General features: G+C 59.5%; 1 protein-coding gene across 1 annotated transcript; it reads right to left on the reverse strand.

Moving 5' to 3' along the window:
• Positions 1-2,172: 2,172 nt before the first annotated feature.
• Positions 2,173-22,292, reverse strand: MDFI (MyoD family inhibitor). The gene is made up of 4 exons (XM_076357847.1): positions 22,154-22,292; positions 10,181-10,375; positions 3,875-4,129; positions 2,173-3,440 (listed from the first exon to the last, which is right to left on the reverse strand). Exons 1-4 carry the CDS (start codon positions 22,221-22,223, stop codon positions 3,184-3,186), a joined length of 777 nt encoding a protein of 258 aa, XP_076213962.1. The 5' UTR covers positions 22,224-22,292; the 3' UTR covers positions 2,173-3,183.
• Positions 22,293-22,956: the final 664 nt, after the last annotated feature.

Raw genomic sequence — 22,956 nt, forward strand, 5'->3', positions numbered from 1 at the left:
GGGCAGGCAAGCCCAGGGTGCCCAGCACAGCCCAGCCTGTGGGGCCAGCAGCCCCATGGGCACGGTGCTACGGCTCCCAGCTCTGAGAGAACGGTAAAAACCAAGTGCTGGCAGGAGAGTAATTAGTTAAACCCAAGCACATCTGTTGTTAATTAATTCCCAAGCAGGAGGGTTTAACTCTTGCCTTCCCCAGTGGTTTGCAAGGTGGATGGCCAGCATCAGCTTCCAGAGGAAGGCTTGAACTTTGCTTTTCGAGCCCTTTCCAGGGACTTGAGTTGTTCTGGTCTGTCATTCCCTGCTCTGGTCCATCATTCCCCCATCCCAGAACCATCCCTCTGGTTTTCAGGAGCGCCTGGGACGCGAGCAGAGCAGCCAGCACTGCTCAGGGCAGCGAATGTGCCCCAGGCTTGGGGTAGGGGGCTGAAAAATCTGGCTTTGCCCCTGCCAATGTCCAGCCCCAAGGAGCCAGTGGAGAAGGTGGGACCTCTCTGAGGGTAGGTTTGCAGAGCATCACTGCAAGGCTGAGCCGCGCTTTTGGGTAGCCCTGCACCGGCAACTGCTATTTTATTAGCATTTTTCGAAGGCAGCTGTCACTAAAGTACATTCGTAGGCGTGAATATCACATACATTCAGCAGTACCTCATGCTCTGCAAAGAGCCCGGCTCTGTTCCCCACCTTCCCGCTCCGCCTTGCCCATGAGTTTCAAGCCGCTGCGGGTGGACAGAGCTGCTGCGTGGGGACCTGGTCCCTTGGGAGCAGTGTTAAAAGGGCATTTGATGCTGGAGCAAAGCGGGGGAGAAGGTGAGGGGGAGCTGGGTGCGTGGGGTGTGTGCCACCCCCTTCCCACGCCGGGACACAAGCACGCACGGCACGGCCAGCCCGCAGGGCCCTCCCGCACTGGGGGAAAATCTGTTCCCCATTAAGCGACTCCGGCAGCGCTCTTACTGCGGCTGGCGGGGAGAGCAGCCCTGCCAGCTCCGACCTCCCTAATTAGCACAACAAGTGAGGCCAGGCTGGGGAAGGCCAGTGCCTCTGTCCCTCCTTGCCAAGGATGCAAACGGTTGGAGCAGAGCCTCAGCCAGAGCCCATGGAAAAGCTCCCACCGACCCTGCGAGTGCCGGATGGGGCCCCTGTTCCGTCCGTCCCGGGGTGGGCAGCGATGTGCATCCCACCTCCCCTGGCCCCCCACTCCGGGGCTCAGCCCGGGCGGCTGTGCCAGGGTGAGGGCTAAAAGCCCCGACCCGCCGCCCCGAGTCCTACCTGCGGTGCGTGGGGTGGAGGAAGGCTGCCCACACCTCCCTCTTCCCCTCCATGCATTTGCACTATGCCGGGCTCCGACTGCCTTTAGTTCACCACTAAAAATAGGTTTCACGGCTGAGCGGCAGCGCCGGAGGGCAGGCAGCCCAGATCCCAAACCAGCCTGTGTCGCTGTGACCAACTGACCCATTTGGCCTCGATTTTTAAGTATTTTTCCCTCTTCGTTCAACTTCAGCCCAGGCAGCAGCCTCACCAGGACGGCTGAGCCCCCCAAAGGGCAGAGAGACTCTGGCAGGGGGCCGTGGTCCCTTACCTGCATGGCATGGCACGGCACGGCACGGCACGGCAGGGTTGGTGGTCCCACGGCAGGGCTGGCAGGCAACGGGCGGCAGCAGGAGTGCCCAGGCCACTCGAAATCGAAGGGCTGCCAGCTCCCACAGCCTCACGCCAACCCTGGGCAGCCTGTGCCCACCCCAGCCCCGCAGCCGGGATTTTGCATCATTTATTTTCTCCTTTAGGGAAGTTGTGCCCCCGGAGGAGCAGGGAACGGTGGTGCAACGGGACCAGGGTTTGTCCCATGGCTGCAGGAGTGGAGCAGGGAGCCAGCGCCGGGCTGCAGGACACCAGCACCTCAACCTGTTCCCCGCAGTGAAGGACGGGGAGTCCTCTCACATTTCCCCTCCCAGCACAAGGAGCAAAGCAGGAGCACCCTGGGGCTGTCACTGAGCCGTCCCATGTCCCCAAGGCCGAAGGAGCCCTGCAGCCTCTGCGCCAGCCCCCCCCCCACTCCGTGCCTGCAGCCGGGAGCAGGACTGGGGGTGCAGGCGCAGGGATGGGGGACGTGGTGCGGCTGCGAGCAGCTGTCCCCCGGGAGCACCCTGCGGAGCACGTGATGCAGCAGCCATCGGTCAGAAATGAAGAAAGACCTTTATTTACAGTAACAAACGAAAGGGACAAAAAAATAAAATACCGCGACACTTCCCTCTCCTTCTCCCCAGCCCTTCAGTGGGGCATTTTCCACTCCCACCCAGCCACGAGCCCCATCCCCAGGGTGATGGGACAGGGGCCAACAACTGCTGGGGGTCATTTGGCACCAACCAACCCATCCAGCCCCACCGTTCTCCTGGGACTCACGCGGGGTAGGTAACAGCTTGGCACGGCTCCGGGCTCTTCCCAGCCGGGGATGGCTGCCCTGGGCCCCGGCTGCAATCCTGCTGTGGGGACCGGCGAAGGAAAAGCTTCTTCCCAGCCAGCACGGCAGGGAGGGGAGCAGGCTGTGTGTATTGCACTTGGCTGCCAATCTCAGCACTGAAGAGGGGCAGGGGCTGGCAGGATGCATCGCACAGCACAGGACCCCGCAGCCTGGCTAAAGGCTTCGGCACCTCCCGGTGCCTGGTGGGCTCCCGGTGGGGAGCAAGGCTCTGTACTGTGCCCAGCCTTGGAGGTGTCCCGGTGCAGGAGGATGCTCTGTGCCACCCCCGTGTAAACCAGAACACAGCCCTGGGGCAGCCCCGGTGATGGCAGCGGCTGTCCCCAGTGCAGGGACCCTGGGGTGGCACCTGCGGGCTCTGTGGGGCACGGGGCGGGCGCTCCTGCTCTCGGCTCAGGTGGCAGGAGGCTCCCGTGATTCTCAGAAAACCGGCCCGGAGCGGAGAAGAGGTAGAGCGTGACGAGATGCCAGCCGTCCCCGGAGCCCCCGCGGCCCTACGGATTCACCCTTCCCAGGCAGGATCCGAGCCCGGCTCGCCGGCTCCAAGGATGAGGTCTGCAGTGGGGGGTATCTCTCTCCTCCTTTGCCAGGCTGTCTTTCGGCGTTTCACACCTGGGTGTCCTCACTGCCGGCTCAGGGACTGGCCGGACCCTTGGCTGCTGCAGGAGGAGCCGGGGGGGAACCCACTCTTGGTCCCCCCCGCCAAGTGCAGCCCCTCAGGAGGAGAAGCAGAGCCCGCAGCACTCCATGCAGATCTCCAGGCAGTCGGCCGACTCGCAGCAGGCGTCGATGATGCCGCAGTCCATGTCGCAGGGCAGGTCGCAGTCCGCGCACTCGCCCGAATTGCAGCAGCAGCAGCAGATGCAGGAGTCCTCGGAGGTGCAGGAGCCGCAGGTGGCACAGTCCAGCACGATGTTGCAGAGGGTCAGGAACTCGCAGAAGAGGCAGGAGAGGATGCAGTGGACGCAGCAGTCTGCGGAGGAACGGCCAGAGAGTGGGCGGAGAGGGGGGACACCAGCACCCACGGCCAGGCTGGGTGAGGCAGTGCCCAACAGATGGATGCTCAGCCCCAAAAGGGTGGAAATCCTCTCTTGGGAATTAATGGAAGTGATGGGAAGAGGGGCTGGGAGCCAGGTACTGCTCTAGGGACCTCCCTCAACGCTCCGGGGACTGACCCTGCTGCTTGGGACATGCCCAGACCCCAAGAAAGACCAGTTTTGGAGGACATGAGATGACCCCGCTCAGCATCCGCCCTGCAGAAGGCTCCCAGGAGGGGAGCTCGGCTGGCACCCAGATCCGGGGGTCCCGGTGGGCCGGAAGGATGCTACACGAGAGACCCCAAGGGATGCGGGGTTGGAGGAGAGTGGCTGGAAAGGGACCCCCCCCCCCCCCGGGGAGAGCCGGTACCTTCTTGCGCCTCAATAGGGATGTGGGAAGAGGCCGACTTGGAGCTGCCCTTGCTCTTCTTGCTGCTCTGGCTGTTGATCGAGTGGTGCGACTGCAGCTTTCGGTGAGGCTTCTGGGCACTGGGGAGGGGGCGGAAGACCCCGTTCCCCGCCTCCCCGTTGGCGTTGCCCGGATCCAGCCCCCGCCCGGCGCCGTTCTGCAGCAGGTGAGTGCAGGGGCTGGGGGGCTGCAGGGCTGCTCGCACCTGGGGCTGGCCTGGGGGGAGAGCAGCGCGTTACCCCGCCGGCCCCCGAGCCCCTCCTGCAGTGCTCTGCCGGGGGAGAAACTCGTGCCCGGTCCCCTGCCACCACATGGGGACCTGGTCCCCAGCCGGACACGGGGTGGAAGAGGGGCCCAAGAAAGCTGGGTAATATTCAAGGATCGCCTCCTCCAAGCCCAGGAGCGATGCGTCCCAACAAACAGAAGAAACAGGCGAAAACACCAGGAGGCCTGCACGGATGAACAAGGAGCTCCTGGACAAACTCCAACACAAAAAGGAAGCCCACAGAGGGTGGAAGCAAGGACAGGGAGCCTGGGAGGAATGCAGAGAAACTGTGTGAGCAGCCAGGGATCAGGTTAGGAAAGCTAAAGCCCCGATAGAATTAAATCTGGCCAGGGACGTCAAGGGCAACAAGGAAAGATTCTGTAGGTACGTCGGGGATAAAAGAAGACGAGAGAAAACATGGGCCCTCTCCGGAACGAAACGGGAGACCTGGTTACCCAGGACACGGAGAAGGTGGAGATACTCAATGACTTTTTTGCCTCCGTCTTCACCAGCAAGTGCTCGAGCCTCACCACCCAAGCCGCAGAAGGCAAAGGCAGGGACTGGGAGAATGAAGAGCCGCCAAAGTGGGAGAACATCAGGTTCGAGACCATCCAAGGCACCTGAAGGTGCACAAGTCCATGGGACCCGATGAGACCCATCCACAGGTCCTGAAGGAACTGGAGGATGAAGTTGCTAAGCCACTATCCACCGTATTTGAGAAGTCGTGGCAGTCCGGTGAAGTTCCCACTGACTGGAAAAGGGGAAACATAACCCCCAGTTTTAAAAAGGGAAAAAAGGAAGACCCGGGGAACTACAGGCCAGTCAGTCTCACCTCTGTGCCTGGGAAGATCATGGAACAGATCCTCCTGGCAGCTGTGCTAAGGCACGTGGAGGACAGGGAGGTGATTCGAGACAGCCAGCATGGCTTCACCAAGGGCAAGTCCTGCCTGACCAACTTAGTGGCCTTCTATGATGGAGTGACTACATCAGTGGACACGGGAAGGGCTACAGATGTCATCTGTCTGGACCTCTGTAAGGCCTTTGACACGGTCCCCCACAACATCCTTCTCTCTAAACTGGAGAGGTATGGATTTGATGGGTGGACTGTCTGGTGGGTGAGGAATTGGTTAGATGGTGGCATCCAGAGGGTAGTGGTCAACGGCTCAATGTCCTGATGGAGATTGGTGATGAGTGGCCTGAGGGACGTGATGCCATCCAGAGGGACCTGGACAAGCTCGAGAAGTGGGCCCGTGTGAACCTCCTGAGATTTAACAAGGCCAAGTGCAAGGTCCTGCAGCTGGGTCGGGGCAACCCCCGGTATCAATACAGGCTGGGGGATGAAGGGATGGAGAGCAGCCCTGCCGAGAAGGACTTGGGGTACTGGTGGAGGAAAAGCTGGCCATGAGCCAGCAATGTGCGCTCGCAGCCCAGAAGGCCAATCGTATCCTGGGCTGCATCACCAGCAGCGTGGCCAGCAGGTCGAGGGAGGGGATTCTGCCCCTCTACTCTGCTCTGGTGAGACCCCCCCTGCAGTCCTGCGTCCAGCTCTGGGGTCCTCAGCATGAGAAAGACGCGGACCTGTTGGAGCGGGTCCAGAGGAGGGTCACGAAAATGATCAGGGGGATGGAACAGCTCTGCTATGGAGAAAGGCTGAGAGAGTTGGGGTTGTTCAGCCCAGAGAAGAGAAGGCTTCGGGGAGACCTTATTGCGGCCTATCAGTACTTAAAGGGGGCTTATAAAAAAGATGGTGGCAAACTTTTTAGCAGGGCCTGTTGCGACAGGACAAGGGGGAATGGCTTTAAACTAAAGGGGGGTAGATTGAGACTAGATGTAAGGAAGAAATTTTTTACGCTGAGGGTGGTGAAGCACTGGCACAGGTTGCCCAGAGAGGTGGTGGATGCCCCATCCCTGGAAACATTCCAGGTCAGGTTGGACGGGGCTCTGAGCAACCTGATCTTGTTGAAGATGTCCCCACCCATGGCAGGGGGGGTTGGACTAAATGACCTTTAAAGGTCCCTTCCAACCCAAACTATTCTATGATTCTATGACTCGTGGGTGGGATGAAGTAATGCTAACAGATGCATGGTCCAAGAGAATGGAGATGGAAAAGGAGATGCAGAAGAGACGGCTGGAGGGAAGGAGACAGGCTCCAGAGAGAGGAAGGGATGAAAAAAGAGCAAGAAATAAAGACTTGTCGTGAAAGAAGTGCTGCCAACTGCCAAAACTCAGCAGAGGACCTGGAGGAGGAGGTCCCCCAGGGTCCCGGCACTGCTGGCACGGGCAGGAGGGACGAAGCCACCAAGGCCAACTGGAGTGGGTGCAGAGACACGGCGAGGCACAGTCACCTCGTGCTGAGTGGGTAAGAGAAGAGCCTGTGGCTGCTTCCAGCTGAGAGCTGCCATTCCACGAGCCACCGTCCCATAAGCCCAGGGCACGACGCTGCCGGATGGAGCTCCAGGCCGTCCCCATCGCCCTCCGTAAAGCCAGAGAAGATAAAGTGCCACCGGAGAGCCGGGCTGCTCATCTCCCCAAGACCGCGCGAATTGGCCACTTAATTAAATGGCTCCCCAGCCTCTGGCTGAACTTTTCTGCAGGAGGAGGAAAACAAATATCTGCTCTGTCTGCGCCTCCCTCCAGCCCTCGCATGCTGCAGCCGTGAGAGAGCCCGGCAGCCCCGCGCCCCGCCGGGACGCTGCCGGAGCCAGCGGCACGGCTCAGCCCTTTGCTCCTGCCTGGCACTGCGTCCCCACGCCGCCGCCCTTTTGTGGTGGGCAAGAGGACTGGGAACCCAGCACAGGGGAGGGGGGTTCGAGCATCCGTCCCCCCCCCCGCAGCAACACCAGTCGAAGCCACAAATAAAATCCCGCCTGATGGTGCTTTGGCCAAACTTTGATTTTCCTCTCCCACGGCAGTAAACAAGGGATGATTCAGGCAAGAGGCTCGAGGGCAAAGGCACCACCGGCCGCGGGGGAACAGGAGCTGCTTTCTGCGTGGGGTGGCCGTGGGGCACGGGGAGACCGACAGGGTGGAGGGGGCACAGACAGTCTCTGTCCTGCACCCGCCCTTGCCGGCAAAAAAAAAAATAGATGAAGGTTAAAAAAACACGAGTGCATGGACTCAGCGCCCGGCTCTGCCAGACTGAGCTGGGCTCAGACCACGGAGGAAGGTTTAACCGGGTGTCTGGGTGAAATGCTGCGTCTTTGAAGCATGCTAGGAAGGGAACTTAAAATAACTGGAGCTGAGCGGGAAGAACGGGCTGGAAGCAGGAGGGGTGGGAGAAGGGCAGAAAGAAGAAATGGAAAACAGGTCTTGGATAAAATGGGATGTTCCCCTCCCCCAAAAAAAATTCCTGGGGTGTTGGCTTCCCATGCACCCTTCTCCAGTGCCCTCGACCTGCCCACACCCAAGTGCGTGCACCGAGCCGGCACCGAGCAGCACCGAGCCGGAGGGTGACCGCGGTGCCCCGGGGCTGCCCAGAGCTGCGGCGGGCAGGGGCCGAGCCCGCAGGGACCCGCGCAGCAGCCCGGCCCGACAGTGTCCGACGGCAGCAAATACTCTGCAGCGTCATTTCTCCAGGGGTTTGCAGCGGTGTGCAGCGTGTTCGCTTCAGCTTTCTCCATTTTGCTGCATTCCTCAGATTAAACTGTTTGTAAATCAAACGCTCCGGCTCCAGCGAGTGGCAGCCAGCAATCCCCCCCCTCTAAGTTAGGAAAAATAGCTTCCATTTTTTAGGAGAGCCTTCAACTCACAGGAGCCCAAAGCTCTTCTAAAAGAGACATCTTCAACCCGAGGCTTAGGTGGAGCAGTGTGTAACACTCCCTAATAACAAGGGGGTCAGGGCAGGAGCGGGGGGGACCAGCCCACCCAACGGCCCCCACCGCATCCACCCACCAGCACCAGGGTGGGAAACCAGGGCTTTGGGGGAAAGCGCCTGCCTTTGGCTCTTCAACGACCAAAAACCTCCCGGACATTCACTTTGTGTTTCACACCCGAGATGATGCTCCCTGGCACAGCCGCGGTGCTGGCTCAGCCCAGGTTCCCCCATGGCAGCATCACCAGGGCTCGGTGGACAGATGCCCAGAGCGCAGCGGTCCTCGCCCTGCTGTGACCCCCCCCCCCCCAGCCATCGGCTCTGCCGAAGGTCATCTTCCCAAGCCACTAACAGGGCTTGGACAAACTGGCACGTCGTGGCCACCTGAGCGGAGTCTGCTGCTCTCGCCTGAAACTCAACACCCAAAGCCCCAAACCCGCAATCCCCACTTCGGTTGCTCCTGAACTGCCAGAAGACTGACTTAAATTTAAGAACCGTGGCAGGCTTCGACCAGCAGCGCTGAGCCTCGGGGGAGCTGAGCCTGGCACCGCTGGCTTAAGGACACGACCCTACACCCGAGAGCCCCTTGCTGCCTGGTCCCTCCTGACCTTGCATCTGCTGGGCTGGCATGAAAATGCCGGCATCAAGGAGGCATCACCCCCCTTCACCTTCCCATGGGGGAGCCTAACTGTGCTCCCTAGGTACTGCCAAGGGGGGGGGAGGAATTTGTCCCCCACAAGCAATGGCGACCCCCCCCCCCCATAACAGCAGCAGTGGGGAGCGGGCTGCAAAGCAAGGGATGCCAGAGGCGATGCTCCACAGGGAGCTGAACCTCGTTTCCCAGGGAGGAGAGGGGAAGGAGGGGGGATTCCCTGCACCCAGCACCCAGGCAAGCCCAGATGCGGGCGGCCACACTCCTCCCGGCCCTGGGACCCATGAGATGGCTGCCCCCGGGGGGGGGGGGGTGGGTTGGGGAGGGGGCTGCGTGGGGCTGCGCCATGCAGGGTGCAGCAGGCTGCAGCGTGACTCAGAGGTGCAGAATGTCTGTGGGCAGCCAGCCCAGCTCCCAGATGCTTTGCAAGGGCTCGAGCTCTGGTTAAGGAAACGTGTGCTCTCCTCGTTCCACGTACGCCATCAGGAGCGCCCGGATTTTGCTGTTCCCCTCCCCTTCCCACCCCGCCCGCCTGCTCTTCGAAGTTTGCAACCTCATTCCCACCCTCCCTCTCCCCGTTGGGAAGCATCCGTCCACTTTACGCCCCTTGGAAGGGAAAGCTGCACGCTCGCATCCAACAAAAGGCGAATGGCTGTGTGCATAAGGGGCAGCCTGGGAGCAAAACCCTCAGATCCAGGCTGGGGGCCAGGGAAAGGATGGATGGCCTGACTCCAGGAGAGCCTGGCCCCCAGTCTCCCACATCTGCCAGCTCTGCTGTCCCGCCCCTGCAATGGGAAATGGAGCAAGGGCACCCCGGCCCCTGCCTCTGCTCCTACCCCACCCCGGTATTTCTCACGGCGGGGGGACCGGCAGGTCTGCAGCAGCAGAAATGGGGAGGTGCTGCTTGGCTTCACTACTGCCTCCAGCAAAACCAGATCCTCAGTGCAGACAGCCCGTCTCGTCCCCTGCTCGTTCAGGCCTTTGCACCAGCCTCACCCTTGCCCTGGATACGCCAAAGCAAGAGCTGTCCCAACGGGAGGCATCTCCCTTTGCTCCAGCAAACGGCTGTTGCACTCCCCTCCTGTGGCTGTGACCACGGAGCCCGTTCTGCCGGGGGCTCTCCTCTCTCCCACTGTGGCTTTGGGGGATGCTCCCATACAGCAGCCAGCTCCTTCCCCCAGGGGCCGGTCCCTCTTCCCACCATGGCATCCCAGCAGGACGCCAAGATGACCGAGAGCTCCTCCAGCCACCCGCCCTCCTCCCCCTCTGCCTCCAGCCGGTCCCAAGGACGAGGGCAGCGAGAGGCATCACGGCGCTGCTGGATGCCGCCCTTCACTTTCCCCGGCTCCCGGTGACTCACGCTCAGTTAAAGCCTTTTGCTTTGATGTGGGGAAGAGCAGAGGGAGGAGGAGATGGCTTCCCACCACAGCTGCCCGCCTTTTTAATGAGCCCTGTTACTGATTAGATGGCAGCAGCCCAAAGCATGGGCACCCGGAGGTGTCCGGAGCTGCATGTGCCGCCACGGAGGGAAACACTCACATGTCACAGCTTCGGGAGCGCCTGCGAGCTCGACCCGGGGGCCCTTCGTCACGACTTTTCGGGACTCATCATCTTCCAGGGGTTTCTCCTTCTTCGGCGCTGCGGGGCTGACAGGGGGGCGGGCAGGCAGCCGGGGCTCTGCCGACAGTGCCGCTGGCGTCTGCCTCGGCGAAGGGTGCGAGGTCTCGCCCGCCTCTGCAAGAGAAACTGGGTTGGAGCTGAGCACCCCGGGGTGCACCACGCCACGGGCAGACCCAAACCCACAGCAACCCGCAGCATGTCCCCAGCTGCTGCAAACAGCACCGGTCGGTGCTTTGGGACTCTGATTTCAGGCATGAGCCAAATCCAGCTGCCCCTGTTGCTTTTGCAGCCCAGAGTACCAGTGGGGGGGGGGAGAGCTGGAGCACTGTGAGGGATTTTGGGTTGCTGGGGATGGGCATCGGGGCTGCATCACTCTGCAGCCGCTCACCCCGCCGCAACGCCAGCGGTTCGGCAGCACCCTCCCAAACACCTTCCCAAGGTCCCGCATTCCTTCTCTAAAAAGCCAGGGGATCTGGTTACACTCAGCGGTCCAAGCTGGATTTTTCATCCCCCCTTCCCATGAAAGGGCCACTGTCTTCCCTGCGGGAGCCAGCTGCCACCTCCCCTCGCGTTCCTGCTTGCTCTGGGGCAGGAGCAGCCCCTGCGGGACCCCCTCGATGGGGCAAGCAAAACCCAAAATAAGAGCCGTGTTATCCCCCGTGGGGATAAACCCCAATGCCACACACCCCCTTGCAGAAACCCAGCAAGGAGAAGGCATAACCACCTCCTGCAGAGCCAGCACTGCAGGCTGGGGGGCTGGCTGTCCCCCCCACGGTGGGGTGTCTGGGGGGGCTGCGGGGTGTCCAGGGGGGGTGCATGGTGCTCAGTGCGATGCTAAGCTCCCCCACCCACCGCGAGCCCCCTCCTCGCCACTCCATCCCTCTCCCCAGAACCCGGAATAGCAACCGCTTGCACAACAGGGGCTGGACTGCACTTTATATAAAACTAAATTATAGCTTGGGCAAAGGGAGGGAGACCAAAGACCCATAATTTCCCTGGCTATAACAAGAGGTCCTACACGCAGGCAGGCACGGGCGGGTGGGGGGAAAAAGACCTCGGACACTTCATTATACTCAATATAACAAGAGGTCCTACAAGCAGGAGCTGGGGAGGAAGGCAGGCAGACCTCACACGTATAATTATAGGGACTATAACAAGAGGCCCTACAAGAGAGGTGCAGGGCCCCATCCACACCCCAGGGTTGGCAGAAGCCTGGACATGCTGCAGAGGGGCAGCAACCAGCCTGGAGCAATGCTCGCTCAGCTCCCAGCTCCGCTACACCCCACATGCTCATCCATCTGCCTCAGTTTCCCCACAGGACCATCCTCTCCACTCTCCCCAGGATGCTGATTCAGCCTGGGGCACCGGAGCTCCTGCGACAGGGGATTTGCTGGGAAGGAAAGCTCATCCCGATGCAGAGCCCTGCTCGCAGCTCTCTGCTCTCCTGCGGGACACTCCCGCAGGCGGGGTGATTTTGGGGCTCAACCAAGGGAAATTCAGCAACTCCAGCCGAATTTTGCACAGCAACGTTGGCTCCAAATCCCAAGCGGAGTGGGAGTATGCGAGTCCCAGAAAGGAGAAAACTCACTCCCATGCCCCTGTGAAAGCCCAGAGAGGAGAAGAGAGCAGGCTGTCATCTACCTATAGGTGTTTGCGTGTAGGTGTGGTGTACAGGTGAATAATAACTACATGTTGCTGCATCCACGTCCTCTGTCATGTCCCAACCTGGACTGGCCTGAGTCAGACTTGCAGCGTTTAGTCAGTGCCTGATCTAAAGCCTGTTAAAGCCAGACACAAAAACCCCGATGGTTGGAGAGCTCTGGACGACGCCCTGACTCAGAGGCGCCCGGCGCAGAGCACGGAGGGTGCAGCTCCCGCGCGGTCCCCGGGAAGGGATCCGAGCCGCTGGGCATCGGCGTAGCTGGGGAGCTGCTCCGGTTTCTGCTATGAGATGCCTGGAGTGTGCTCAGGGCTTAAAAATCAACAGCCAAGACTTTGGGGTTGCCCAGAGCAGCCCCATCACCACCAGATCCCCTGCTCTGCTCTCACCCCCAAGGTCAGCGCTCCCCTCCTCGGCGAGTGATTTACACTGGGAAAAAGACCTGGAAAATCAGGTGCTGCAGTGGGAGAAGGGCTGGCAGCTGCTCTGTGCACGGGGAGAGCTCCAGCTGATCCCTGCCTCTGCCATGGCCGCCCTGCGCTGCCTCCATCACATCCCTTCCCCTTCCGTGCCCATTCCCGAGGGGCTGAGGACAAGGACGGTCTGTTTAGACTCTGAGCTCTGCGAGAAAGCAGCAGCACTGGGCTGTATGGATGGCGAGCGTGCTGGTCCGCCGACTATCGAGACAAGGCTCGTTTTTGCCATGTCCACTTCACCCATATAATTACCCTGCACAACAAGAGGTCTCACACACAACCACAGCGATGCAGGGAGGAAGATGGCAATTAAATTAACTCCCACTGGAACAAGCTGGCCAGAAGAGAGACAAAAATAGACAGGAAAGAAATTTGGGTAAGCTGGTCCTTCCCTGCCTTATACAGCCGCGCTTCCCTGTTGTTGCACGTCCGTGGGGAGCGTACGGATGGCGCTGACCCCCAAGTGCATGGCATCCCCTGGGAGTGAGATGGAGAAGGGCTGTGTCTGCCCTCGTGGTCACAGCCTGACCCCAGGGCAGTGCTGGGGGCAGCCGGACACGTGTGGGCTCAGAGCAAACCCTGCAGGCTCCTGCCCCACGGCTCCCTGCCTGCACTGCCTGGGCACTCCCCAGGCACCTTCCGACCCACAGGGAAATGCAGTGGGAATGCACAGGGAAATGCTCGTGCGCCGGGCGCGCGCTGGGCATGCACGAGCGCAGCAGCTCCCAAACAAGCCTGGCAAAATGCAACCAAGGAAGAGGCATCACCACTAAGGGCACAGGGAGAGATGGACAGACAGACCCCCGGCACTGGCACAGCCGCTGGGGCACAGGCTCATCCCGCAGCTGCCCGGCTCCCCCTTCTCCTTTAAATGCCCCCCCTCCCCCCCGGGCCCTGCTCGCAGGGGTGCTCACGCTGCTCTGCTTGGCACTGCTGGGCACCTCTTACAGACCAGGACGGGCACACGTACCCGACGTGCGGCTCCGCGGGGGTCCCGTGCAGATAATCCCTTGCCCCCTTGGCTGCGAGCCCTCATCGCTCCTCTAAACACGCGCTTTGCTCCCCAAAGCACGTTAAGCTGAGCAGAGAGGGTGAGCGGGGAAAGAGGCGCAGGGAGGAGCAGCTCTGTTCCCCCATCACCGGGGTCTGGCAAGGTGTCCCCCGGCAAGGTGAGGCCCCCCTGGGGTCCCCTCTCCCTGCTGCCACCAGGGCAGGGACTGGCTTCTTCCCTCCCCTGCTATTACCCCGCCACCACCAGAACAAGACCAGGCTTGACCTAAATCTGTCGGGTTTAAAACCAACCGCAAGCCCGGGCAAAACACAGACAAAGCCCTAAGGAGAGCCAGCCCTCAGGATGGGCCATCCATCCCCTTCCCCACCTGCACCCCCGTAGCAGCTGCACCCCCAGCCCCTTCCCGGCCGGGGCAAACGCTCATCACATAGCAGAGAAACAGCCTGGGACGAGAGTCCAGGTCTCCGCTCCCCCATCCTGCACCACCTTTTGTAAAACACAAGGGAGAAATGAAGGTAACACGGCACAGGGAGAGCGACTCACATGTTTTGTTTATGAGAACAGAGATAATAAGGCATTTAAAAATAATAAGCCAGGCTTCAATAAATCACAGCGCTGCCGTAAGGTACAACAGATTAGAAAGCTGATAGACGTGGAGCTACTTTCTTTGCCTGCTGGTTGCCGAGCCTGGGAGATGCACGCGGGTCAGGTTTTCTGACTGTTCTCCCCATTTACAAAGTCCAAATCCACCCGTCATAAAAGCCCTAAGACATCACCGAGCTCCAAAGTCCACCAGGCACCGCAAGATTTGAGAAAAAAGGAGGGAGGAGAGGAAAGATATAAAGAAGCTGTAAGGTTTCATCGGCTTTAATCATGTATCTTGTAATACTCCTTCAAAGTCCAATGTACAAAACGTCCCTCCGGGAGCACTGGCTGTGGGAAGGACCCACTTTGCATCACCAGTGTCTGCAGGAGCTTCTGGGGCAACCACCAGACGTTGCCCTGATTAGGGGAAAAAGTATTTGTGCTTTGGGTGGGAGGCACGCTTAATTCCTGATGAGCTTGCAGGACTGAACTAACCCATCCCTGAAAAGCTGGACAAACAAAAGGAAACAGCAGCGTGTCAGCAGCTGGTGAGAGCGCTCGGCCGTGCCGAGCCAGGATGGGGCAGAGCTTCTCCGGCAGCACAAACAAGAGCCACACCACAGGCAGCACGGCCACAGCACCTTACGGCTCACAGGGAGCTGTGGGTTTCCTTCTCTGCAGCTGGTTGTGGTGCCCAGACCCCGAGCTGGGAAGGCACAGAGGATGTGGGAAGATGCAAAGCTGAAGCCACGCTTTTGGGTCAAACCCACCCAGGTTGTCCCATGGCTCCTGCTCAGCTTTCCTGAGCTGTAGCTTAATGCAACAGATGATCTGCCTGGCTGCTTGGGATCTCTGATTTATCTGCCCCTCTTCTATCCAAGTGCCTTTGGCTCAAGAGGAAGAAATCTGGTGGCAGGAGACGGATGGACACCTCACCAGCGTGGCACATACCTGTCACCGCCGCGCCAGACGTGGCTGCACGCCAGCGACGGGCAGCACAGGAGAGGAAAATGCCTCCAACACACAGCAGCTAAAGGCAGGCTTGGACTGGTGAGCTCAGAAGCAAATCCTGCCTCTTTAGCAGGCAGCGTGTTTGGATTAGGTGGTGTCAACCCGTTGCAAAAGGGAGGGAGAAGGGTCTCCACACGTCTGGATCCACATCTGAGCTCTTCTGGACTTGAGGAGCATCCAAATCTAACGCCGTGGGTCGCGACTCCTGCCGACGTGGAGATGCTCAGGAGCGTCTCCCGTCCTCCCCTTCTCTCTCCCTTTATTCCCTCAGGAATGGCTGGTCGGGGACGAGATAATGTTGGATGGAGACACAAACAGAGACAGTCTAGCAAGGCATTTGCCATTAACAACACGCTACCTTGCAGCAATATTTAGTTTGGGAGCTTTCTAATCTGTTTTATGCAGATAAAGTGAGCATGTAATCTCTCTTGGTTTTCCCGTACACGCTGCCTGGCCCAATCAGGTGCCTGTCTGACCTATTCAAGGGATATTTTAGAGCTTAATTAAGTGGTTTCAAGTGCAGAAGAGACAGCACTGAAGCAAATCCTTCCAATCCCACGAGCCAGGCTGGAGGAGAGGAAAGCAAAATTCTGGTTTGAAAGTTTGCTCAACTGGGAAAAATCCAAACGGCTTATTTACATTCAGTCTGAAATTAATGCACCAAAGCATTTTCAGATTCTATGATATTCAGGGAAAGGAAAAGGAGGGTGGGAGGGGAAGGAGGAGAAATGCCCAGAGCTCCTGAGCACGCCCAGGACACATCCAGCACAGCTTTGCTTCCCTCCTGGATAGCGTTTGCCCCACTGTCTCTCTGCTCACCTGGGCAATGCTTTGGATAAACAGATCAGTTCTGGGACAATGAGGAATCCGGTCAAAAAAATATTGGTTTCTATGAAAAGTTACTTCCTAAATGCAAAAAAGCAAAACAAAGCAAAATAACCCGCAAAACCCCAAATCGCTTGCCAGCCTGGGAGTTGTTATTATTTGTTATTTATAGCCATTGGGTGGGCAGACAGAGAGGAATTTCAGAACGGCCAGACAGGCCAGGACCAGCATCTATCCAGTCCGTCTGCGTCCGGCATTCGACCTCAGCTGAAAGCTCCTCCGGCGACAAAACCCCGACTCCAGGTTTGGGGCACAGACCCCATGCCAAGGCGTCCCTACAAATCCCATCACCCAAAGGTCCTCGTTGACCCAACCGGCTCCCGCAAAGGAGGCACAAACCAACCCTCATGGAAGAATTGCTCCTACCCGAGAGCAAGGACACCGGGGTGGTGGGGATAACCCTCGAGAAGGGGTTTCAGGGAAGATAAGAAATCAAATCACCGCAAGAAGCATGCACCTCTCTCGTTGCAGCAACGGTGAGGAACTATTCCTTACGCAGTAAGACTATATTTAACATATATATATATATATATATTAAGGCAGCATTCAGGACTGCAGCTGCAGGTGCAAGGGAAGAAGCAATCTCTAAGCCTGAACTGGAGACAAGGGACAACGCAGCTTGCCCCAGGACACAAACCAGACCCAGCAGGACCAGGTTTCTGCCTCCGGCTGCCAGGCCAGCCCATCTCCCAGCATCAGGCCTGGGCTCTGCCTAAACCAAAGAGCAACGTGTAACATCCCAAATGCACTGCGGGACCAAGGAGAGGAGAAAAATGATGGGGAAGAACAAAGGGCCAAAGACTCAGCCTGGGGTTGAGTCAACTGTCGTTGACTTTGAGGAGCACCGTGCCGGCTCGGCGCTCCCCGGTGCAGGCTAACCCCCCCCAGCCTGGCCAGAAGGATGTAAAACCCCCGTGCCATGGGAGCCTGGCACGGAGGAAGGATGCAGGAGGAGATCCTGCGACATCCCGGGTGTCCTTAAGGACAAGCAATTATCCCTGAAGCCTGGAAAGTGGCTAAGGCGATGCCTATCAGATCCAAGGAGATTCTGGGAATTACAGAGCAAGGAGCCACACGGCTGTGCTGGGGAAAATTATGGAGAGTCTAATTAAGGACCATGCCAGTACAGTAATTGCGTAACCTTACGGGGTCAAACCAGCACAGGTTCTGCCAGGGAAAATTTGTGTCTTTCTAACCTGCTAAGAGTCCTTAAAAAAAGTTAATTGAAGAGCAGATAAATGTGAGCTGGTGGACATCATTATTAACAAGAATAATAATTTGCACTTATACAGCACCTTTCATCCTGAGATCTACCCAGCGTACAGTTTTAAGCCAGAGCCCATCATACATCACCTGATCTCCATGTATTTTACATTAGCACAGCTGCAGTTCTAAGCCTCTGTGAAACGGAACCTTATCACTGCTCGGCCCGGTGGGGAAACTGAGGCACGTAAAAGGGATTTGCCCAAAGCAACATCCTATGGCGATGGAGCCCAAAACTTTGCAGTCCTGGTGCTCAACTTCCCGCTGGTGTGCACGCTCGCTAGGTTGGGGTTCCTTCTAAGCACAGACCCCAAAGCAGCTTCGGAGGAGCTGCAGCGTGGCCTGAACGGGGCCGGGGCGAGATGAAAACAAGCTCTTCTGCAAAGGTCAGGGCACGGCTTGCGGGGCAGCAGCATGCCTGCTCGCTGAAGGAAGGCGGCGAGGCCGGCCAATGATGAAGCCATTCGGGTGGAGTGAGTAATTGCTCCTGGAGTCAGCGAGTCGACCCGCTTCCTCGCGACGCGAAGGCACGGCCGCTGCGGGGAACACGCCGCCCCGGCAGCCCAGCCCTGGCACCGAAAGCAGCCGAACTGGGTGAGCATCGTCCTGCCCTGGACACGGCCACCCACGTCAAGGGAAGGAGGCGGCCCCGGGAGCCTCCTGCGCACCCACGGGGAGCACCCCAAAAGAGGATGGGACAGGGGTGAAAGCGCTTCCCGAAGCTACTGCCCGCTCCTTGATCCGCCCCGTTCGCAGAGCTGGGGATGCACCGGTGGAAAGACAGCGGGACGGCACTGGAGCGAGGGGGGACCTTCCCCTCCACGTCAAATATCAAGTTCAACAGGGCTGCCAAAGCCTGCCTGAAGATCAAACGGAGATGGGCGAAAGCGTGCATGCATGCGGTTGCAGTGGGCAAGGCCTGATGATTGGGATTTGGGGAAAAAAAAACCCAATTACCCCATCCCTGCTGCTATGCAATAGCTCATTTCCACCAGTACAACCCGAGTGCAGCACCCGGGGGGACGCGGGAGGGGGCCGCCGGCACCGGGAAGGACCGACGTGGCTCCATCCCACGCCAAACCCCGCAGCCCCGGGAGGCTGCCGGTGCCCGTCCCGCAGGAGGCTGCACAGGGCACAGCCCCAGCGAGGCGGAGCTCTGGGAAGGAAAATCAGAAAAACTACAGAAAACACCCAGAGGACAGCTTGGGTTTCTGCAACTAATAGACTCGAGCAGGCGCTTTCCAAGGAAATTCAATAAGGAGCTGGAGCGGGACTGGGACGCCGGGGTGGCAAGCGGCACAGCCCCAAAGGGCCTGCTTTGTTTTGCTCAAAACCAGAAACACTTGAAAAAAGCCAGAAATCTGCCTTTTTTGGGGTTTTTTTGAGTTTTGTTGTTGTTGTTGTTCAAAGAACAGAAAAAAATGAAGCATTTTCATGAGCAGACGAGAAACTTTGAAAGAAAAACTGAAATGAATCTTTTGGTGCAAAAAGTCTTTATCTGGGGTTAAAAAAAAAAAAAATAATTATTTTAGGGCTTTTCTTTTTTGGCCCCTTTGCACTTACAGGATGTCTGTGTGCAAATCTGCAAGTAGTTTCATTAAAATCAGTGCTGAGACAAGCAAAGACCCTTTTATTTTGACCTTGCAGGGGGTTGCCTTTGTTTCTGCCCCGCTCCCAGGGCAGGACAGAGTCCCAGTAACGGGTACCTGAGTGATGGTGGCACCTACTCCTGCCCAGCCTCCCCTGCCCGCAGCCCCACAGTGCTCCGGGCATCCGTGGGTGCTCAGGACCCCGAGCCGGGTGGCAGCACCCTCGTGCAGGCAGCCAGACCCCAGTATTTCGGGTAAGCAGGGCAGAGCCCCTCGCCGTTCTGAAGGCTGCGTTGTTGGGGCTGCAGCACACAACAGCTTTCCGCCTCCTGTTACACCTCGGGGCAAACTCTCTTGGAACAGGCAGAAAGAATTAAAGGAAAAAAAAGTGCGTGTGTGCGAGTGTCCCCGTCCCTGCCCGTCTCCAAACAAAGAGCCGCTGAGCTGCCGGCGCCTGCGGCCAAGCCAGGACACAGACACGGAGGGGGGACATGGAAGGGGGACGCGGTGGTGGCCCCACGCAGCAGATGTCCTGCTGGGAAGGGAAAGAAGGGAGGTGGGAGTGAACGGAGTCAAACCCGAGGGAAAGCTTTTTCTTCTGGAGATGGATTTGCCTCCGTCATCTTTAAATGGGTTTGCTTCCCGTTAGGAAAGCCCCTCTCCCGCTGTCCCTCTCCCCCCTCCTCTCCCTCCCCGTGAAGGGAAGGAAGGACAAAAATAATCTCATCAGCCAAAGGGCTTTCTGTTTTCTCCTGTTTTCTGTTAATTCCTCCAAAAAATAATTATACCCCACGTACTCCACACAGGCAGACAATTGCTCTTCTCTCTGAGGCTCCTCTGCAAACTACCTGTGGCTATTTCAAGGGTTTGGTTTGCAACGTGCCCGTCCCCCCCCGGGGCGGGAGGAGGCTGCGATGGCACCGGGCCCATCTCCAGAGATGCCAAGGAACAAACTCCGGGAAACCGGCTTCGTCTCAGGCTGGGAAATAGGACCAAGCATGGTAATGCCAACCCGACCCTGCCCATGACGCACTAACTTGGGCCAAACCGCTCTGGCACCTCAGTTGCCCCATTTATTTCACGGGCTCAGCATTACCAAATTATCTGGTCTAATTTGCGAAGCATCGGAAAGGGAGTCGAGTAAAAATTCCCAGGCTCCGTGGTGCGTGACAGAGCCCCTGGACGCTGCCCAAGCGATAATGACTCTGCACCGAAACATCACGAGGCCAAACAAGCACGAAAGACAAACCAGACCCTGTCCATTCATTGCTCACCAAAAAAGAAAAAAGAAAGAAAGAAAGAAGTGATGTGAGCAAGAATTCAAAGCTCAAGACGTGGAACCGAAAAGCTGGTCTCCGAGACAGGACAGCAATATTCTCTCGGCATGAAATTTGGCCCCTGCAGCCTGGGCAGGAAGAAATCGAGGGTGTCCTGGAAACCCCCTTGCCCCCCCTGGCTTTGCACGCTGTGAAAGGGGGGCCTAAAGGAGATTAATTTGGTCCAGCTCTGCTCAGGTTCGCCCACCCCGGGTCCACACTCCCCTCCGGGAGGGGCTGGGGAAGAGGAGGGTGGGTTAGGGGCTGGTTTGGGACGGAGATCACACCCCTCCGCCGTGGGCACACCACATCGGGCACTCACGGATGCCCCCGAGCTCCCAGACGTTGCACACCCCGGCCGGGTCCCACCGCTCCTGCTCAGGACACCGGTACAACCGGGAGGCTGTACCTACACACCGCTCCTGTGCAGCCAGTGGCTGGGAATGTGGAAAAGCTGCAAGGCCATTTTTTCCGACGCATTTAACCGATTTCTAAACTACTTTTTAAAATAACCCACACTTGATCTTACAGTAGCTAGTGCACAGCGCTCCTCCTAACCCAGGCTGGTGGCAAGTTCCCGTGTAAAAGCTTTTTTGCACTAGGTCCGTGCATTAACAGTTCACCGTTTCCCACCTGGAGAGGCAGGCAAATGGAAGGAAATCCAGAGAAATAAGCTCCGCACAGCCCCTGCAGCTGCCTCGGCCCCGGGACGCGGCTGCAGCACAAAGCGGCGTAAGAGTTCAGCCGGGAAGCGGAGCCTGTGGCATCCAGCTGGAAAAGCAGGGGGAAGAGAACAAGAGGATGTATTCTCTGAAACTTGGGCCCAGCCACGCTCCGGGCCAAAGCCAACAAGGGGAAAGATCCAGCTGTGCAAAGCTCAGTTTCTGTGCATCACCATGCCCGGTGCTCCCACGGCACAGCTCCTGCCCGCTCAGCCCGCTGCCCGGCAGCCGCTTTCAGAGCACACGGGGAGCTGGTCCCGGGGTGGATTTGGCCCCTTTTGCGTCTGCCCTGACAGTGTACGCATCGGGGTGTTTCACCTCTTGCCGTCAGCTTCCTGCTCCGGCATTTTTTCTCTCTCATCGGGACTTCTAATGCAGTTTCTGCACGTGAACCTTGGTGGGGACTGACCACCACGGGACACCGGCAGAGGTCCTTGCGCCCCGGGCAGAGCCACCACACTGCCTGGACAACTCGAGGGGCTCAGCTTTGCCCCATGGAAAAAGTGAGGATCCCCAAAACTTTTCCATCCGCTTCTCCACGGCCTGATCCTGCCCCCCTGCATCCCGCCCAAGCACCCCAGGGAGTCGCTGCGGAGTGGGGAAGGGGCCCTGCAACCCCCAGCCCCAGCTCAGACCCCCGGGCTGCAGAAGAGCCCCCAGCCCCTTGCACCCGTCCCTCGGGGGTGTTTTTAACCCCTTCAGCCTGCGCTGGCCCCTCGCCCCGGCTGCCCTGGGCGCTTGGCCGAGTTACAGAAACTGCCGCAAAGTTTGGGCTGCGAACTCCCCCCCGGACTCGCCTGCACCAGCTGTGCTCACACCGAGCCAGGCACACGCACACACGCTGCGTGTGTGACACTGTCAGGGGCACAAACACACGCTCGGCTGTACACAGCCGTGTACACGCACGCACACACACACACACTCGAGCCTTCCTGGACACGCACTCAGGCACACCCCCGCCCGCCCCAGCCTTGCACACACCCAGCCACGCACACACCCAGCCACGCACACACCCAGCCACGCACACACCCAGCCGAGCACACGCACCCACCACCCCCCCCCCAGGCATCCACCCCCCAGCCACGCACACGCTCCACCATACACCCCCCCCCCTCCAGCTGTGCACCCCCAGCCGTGCACACGCTCCACCATACGCCCCCCAGCTGTGCGCACACACGCACCCCCTCCAGCCACGCACCCCCCCCCCTCCCAGCCACGCACGCACACTCCACGCACACACCCCCTCCACTCACACGCACCGTCTCCAGCAATGCACCCCCCCGCGGGGCACCCCCCAGCCGTGCACCCACCCCCGGCCGTGCACCCACACCCCCACACCCCCCACACCCCCCCCGGGCAGCCACCCCGCGTACCTGGCGGCGGGACCGGCTCGGCTCGGCGGGGCTCCGGGCGGCTCGGCCGGTGGTTGCTGGCCTGGGACATCGGAGAGGGGCGCGGCGGCTGCGGCGGGGAGAGAGGGCTCACTGCGGGCCGGCGCCGGCCCCGCCGCCCCGGGCGCCGAGCTCACCTGGGGCCCCGCGGGGCGCCGCGCCTCGGCTCAGCCCCGCGCCCGCCCCCGCCGCGCATCCCCCGGCCCCGCCGCCAGCAGAGCGCCGGCAGCGCTCACCGCCCCGCCGCCTCCCAGCCCCGCCGCTCCGGCGACCTATAATGAGCCGGCCGGGGGCGCGGGGTTGGGTTTGGGTTTGGTTTTTTTGGGTTGGGTTGTTGTTGTTCCCCCCCCACCCCCCACCCCCACCCCACCCCACCCCCCCGATTCCTTAAAAAAAAAAATATTAAAAAAAAAAAGGCTGCGAGAACAAACAAACAACCACCCGCGTCCGCCGCGCTCCGCGGAGCAGGAGGGGGAGGAAAAGTTTCTTTTGGGGGATGGAGCAGAGCCGGGGAGGGGAGAGGCGCAGGGCAGGCAGAGGTTGCTTGGCTCCCAGGGCCAGCCTCGAAATTGGGATTTCTCAGCTTTGCTGCGCTTTCGGCTCAGTGTTTGGTCGTGTCCCCCCCCCACCCCCCGAAAATTGGGGGGGTGGAGTAGTGGGGATTAGTGGGTGTGGGAAACTCCCGCCGCCAAGCCTTGCTTGGGACCCTCGGGTGGGTGCTCCAGCCTGTCCGCTCTGCGCCCGGGTGGGGAAGCAAAGAGGGTGCTTTTGTTCCTGACTCTGCT

Source organism: Aptenodytes patagonicus, chromosome 22 (genome assembly GCF_965638725.1).
Source record: "Aptenodytes patagonicus chromosome 22, bAptPat1.pri.cur, whole genome shotgun sequence".
Lineage (NCBI taxonomy): Eukaryota > Metazoa > Chordata > Aves > Sphenisciformes > Spheniscidae > Aptenodytes > Aptenodytes patagonicus.

Coding starts and splice junctions, on each gene's coding strand:
- MDFI (XM_076357847.1), bottom strand. CDS start 22,223: ATGTCCCAGGCCAGCAACCACCGGCCGAGCCGCCCGGAGCCCCGCCGA. Junction 4,130..10,180: donor CGCTCCCGAAGCTGTGACAT/GTGAGTGTTTCC, acceptor CTCTCCCCCCAG/GCCAGCCCCAGGTGCGAGCA. Junction 3,441..3,874: donor CCCTATTGAGGCGCAAGAAG/GTACCGGCTCTC, acceptor GTTCCTCCGCAG/ACTGCTGCGTCCACTGCATC.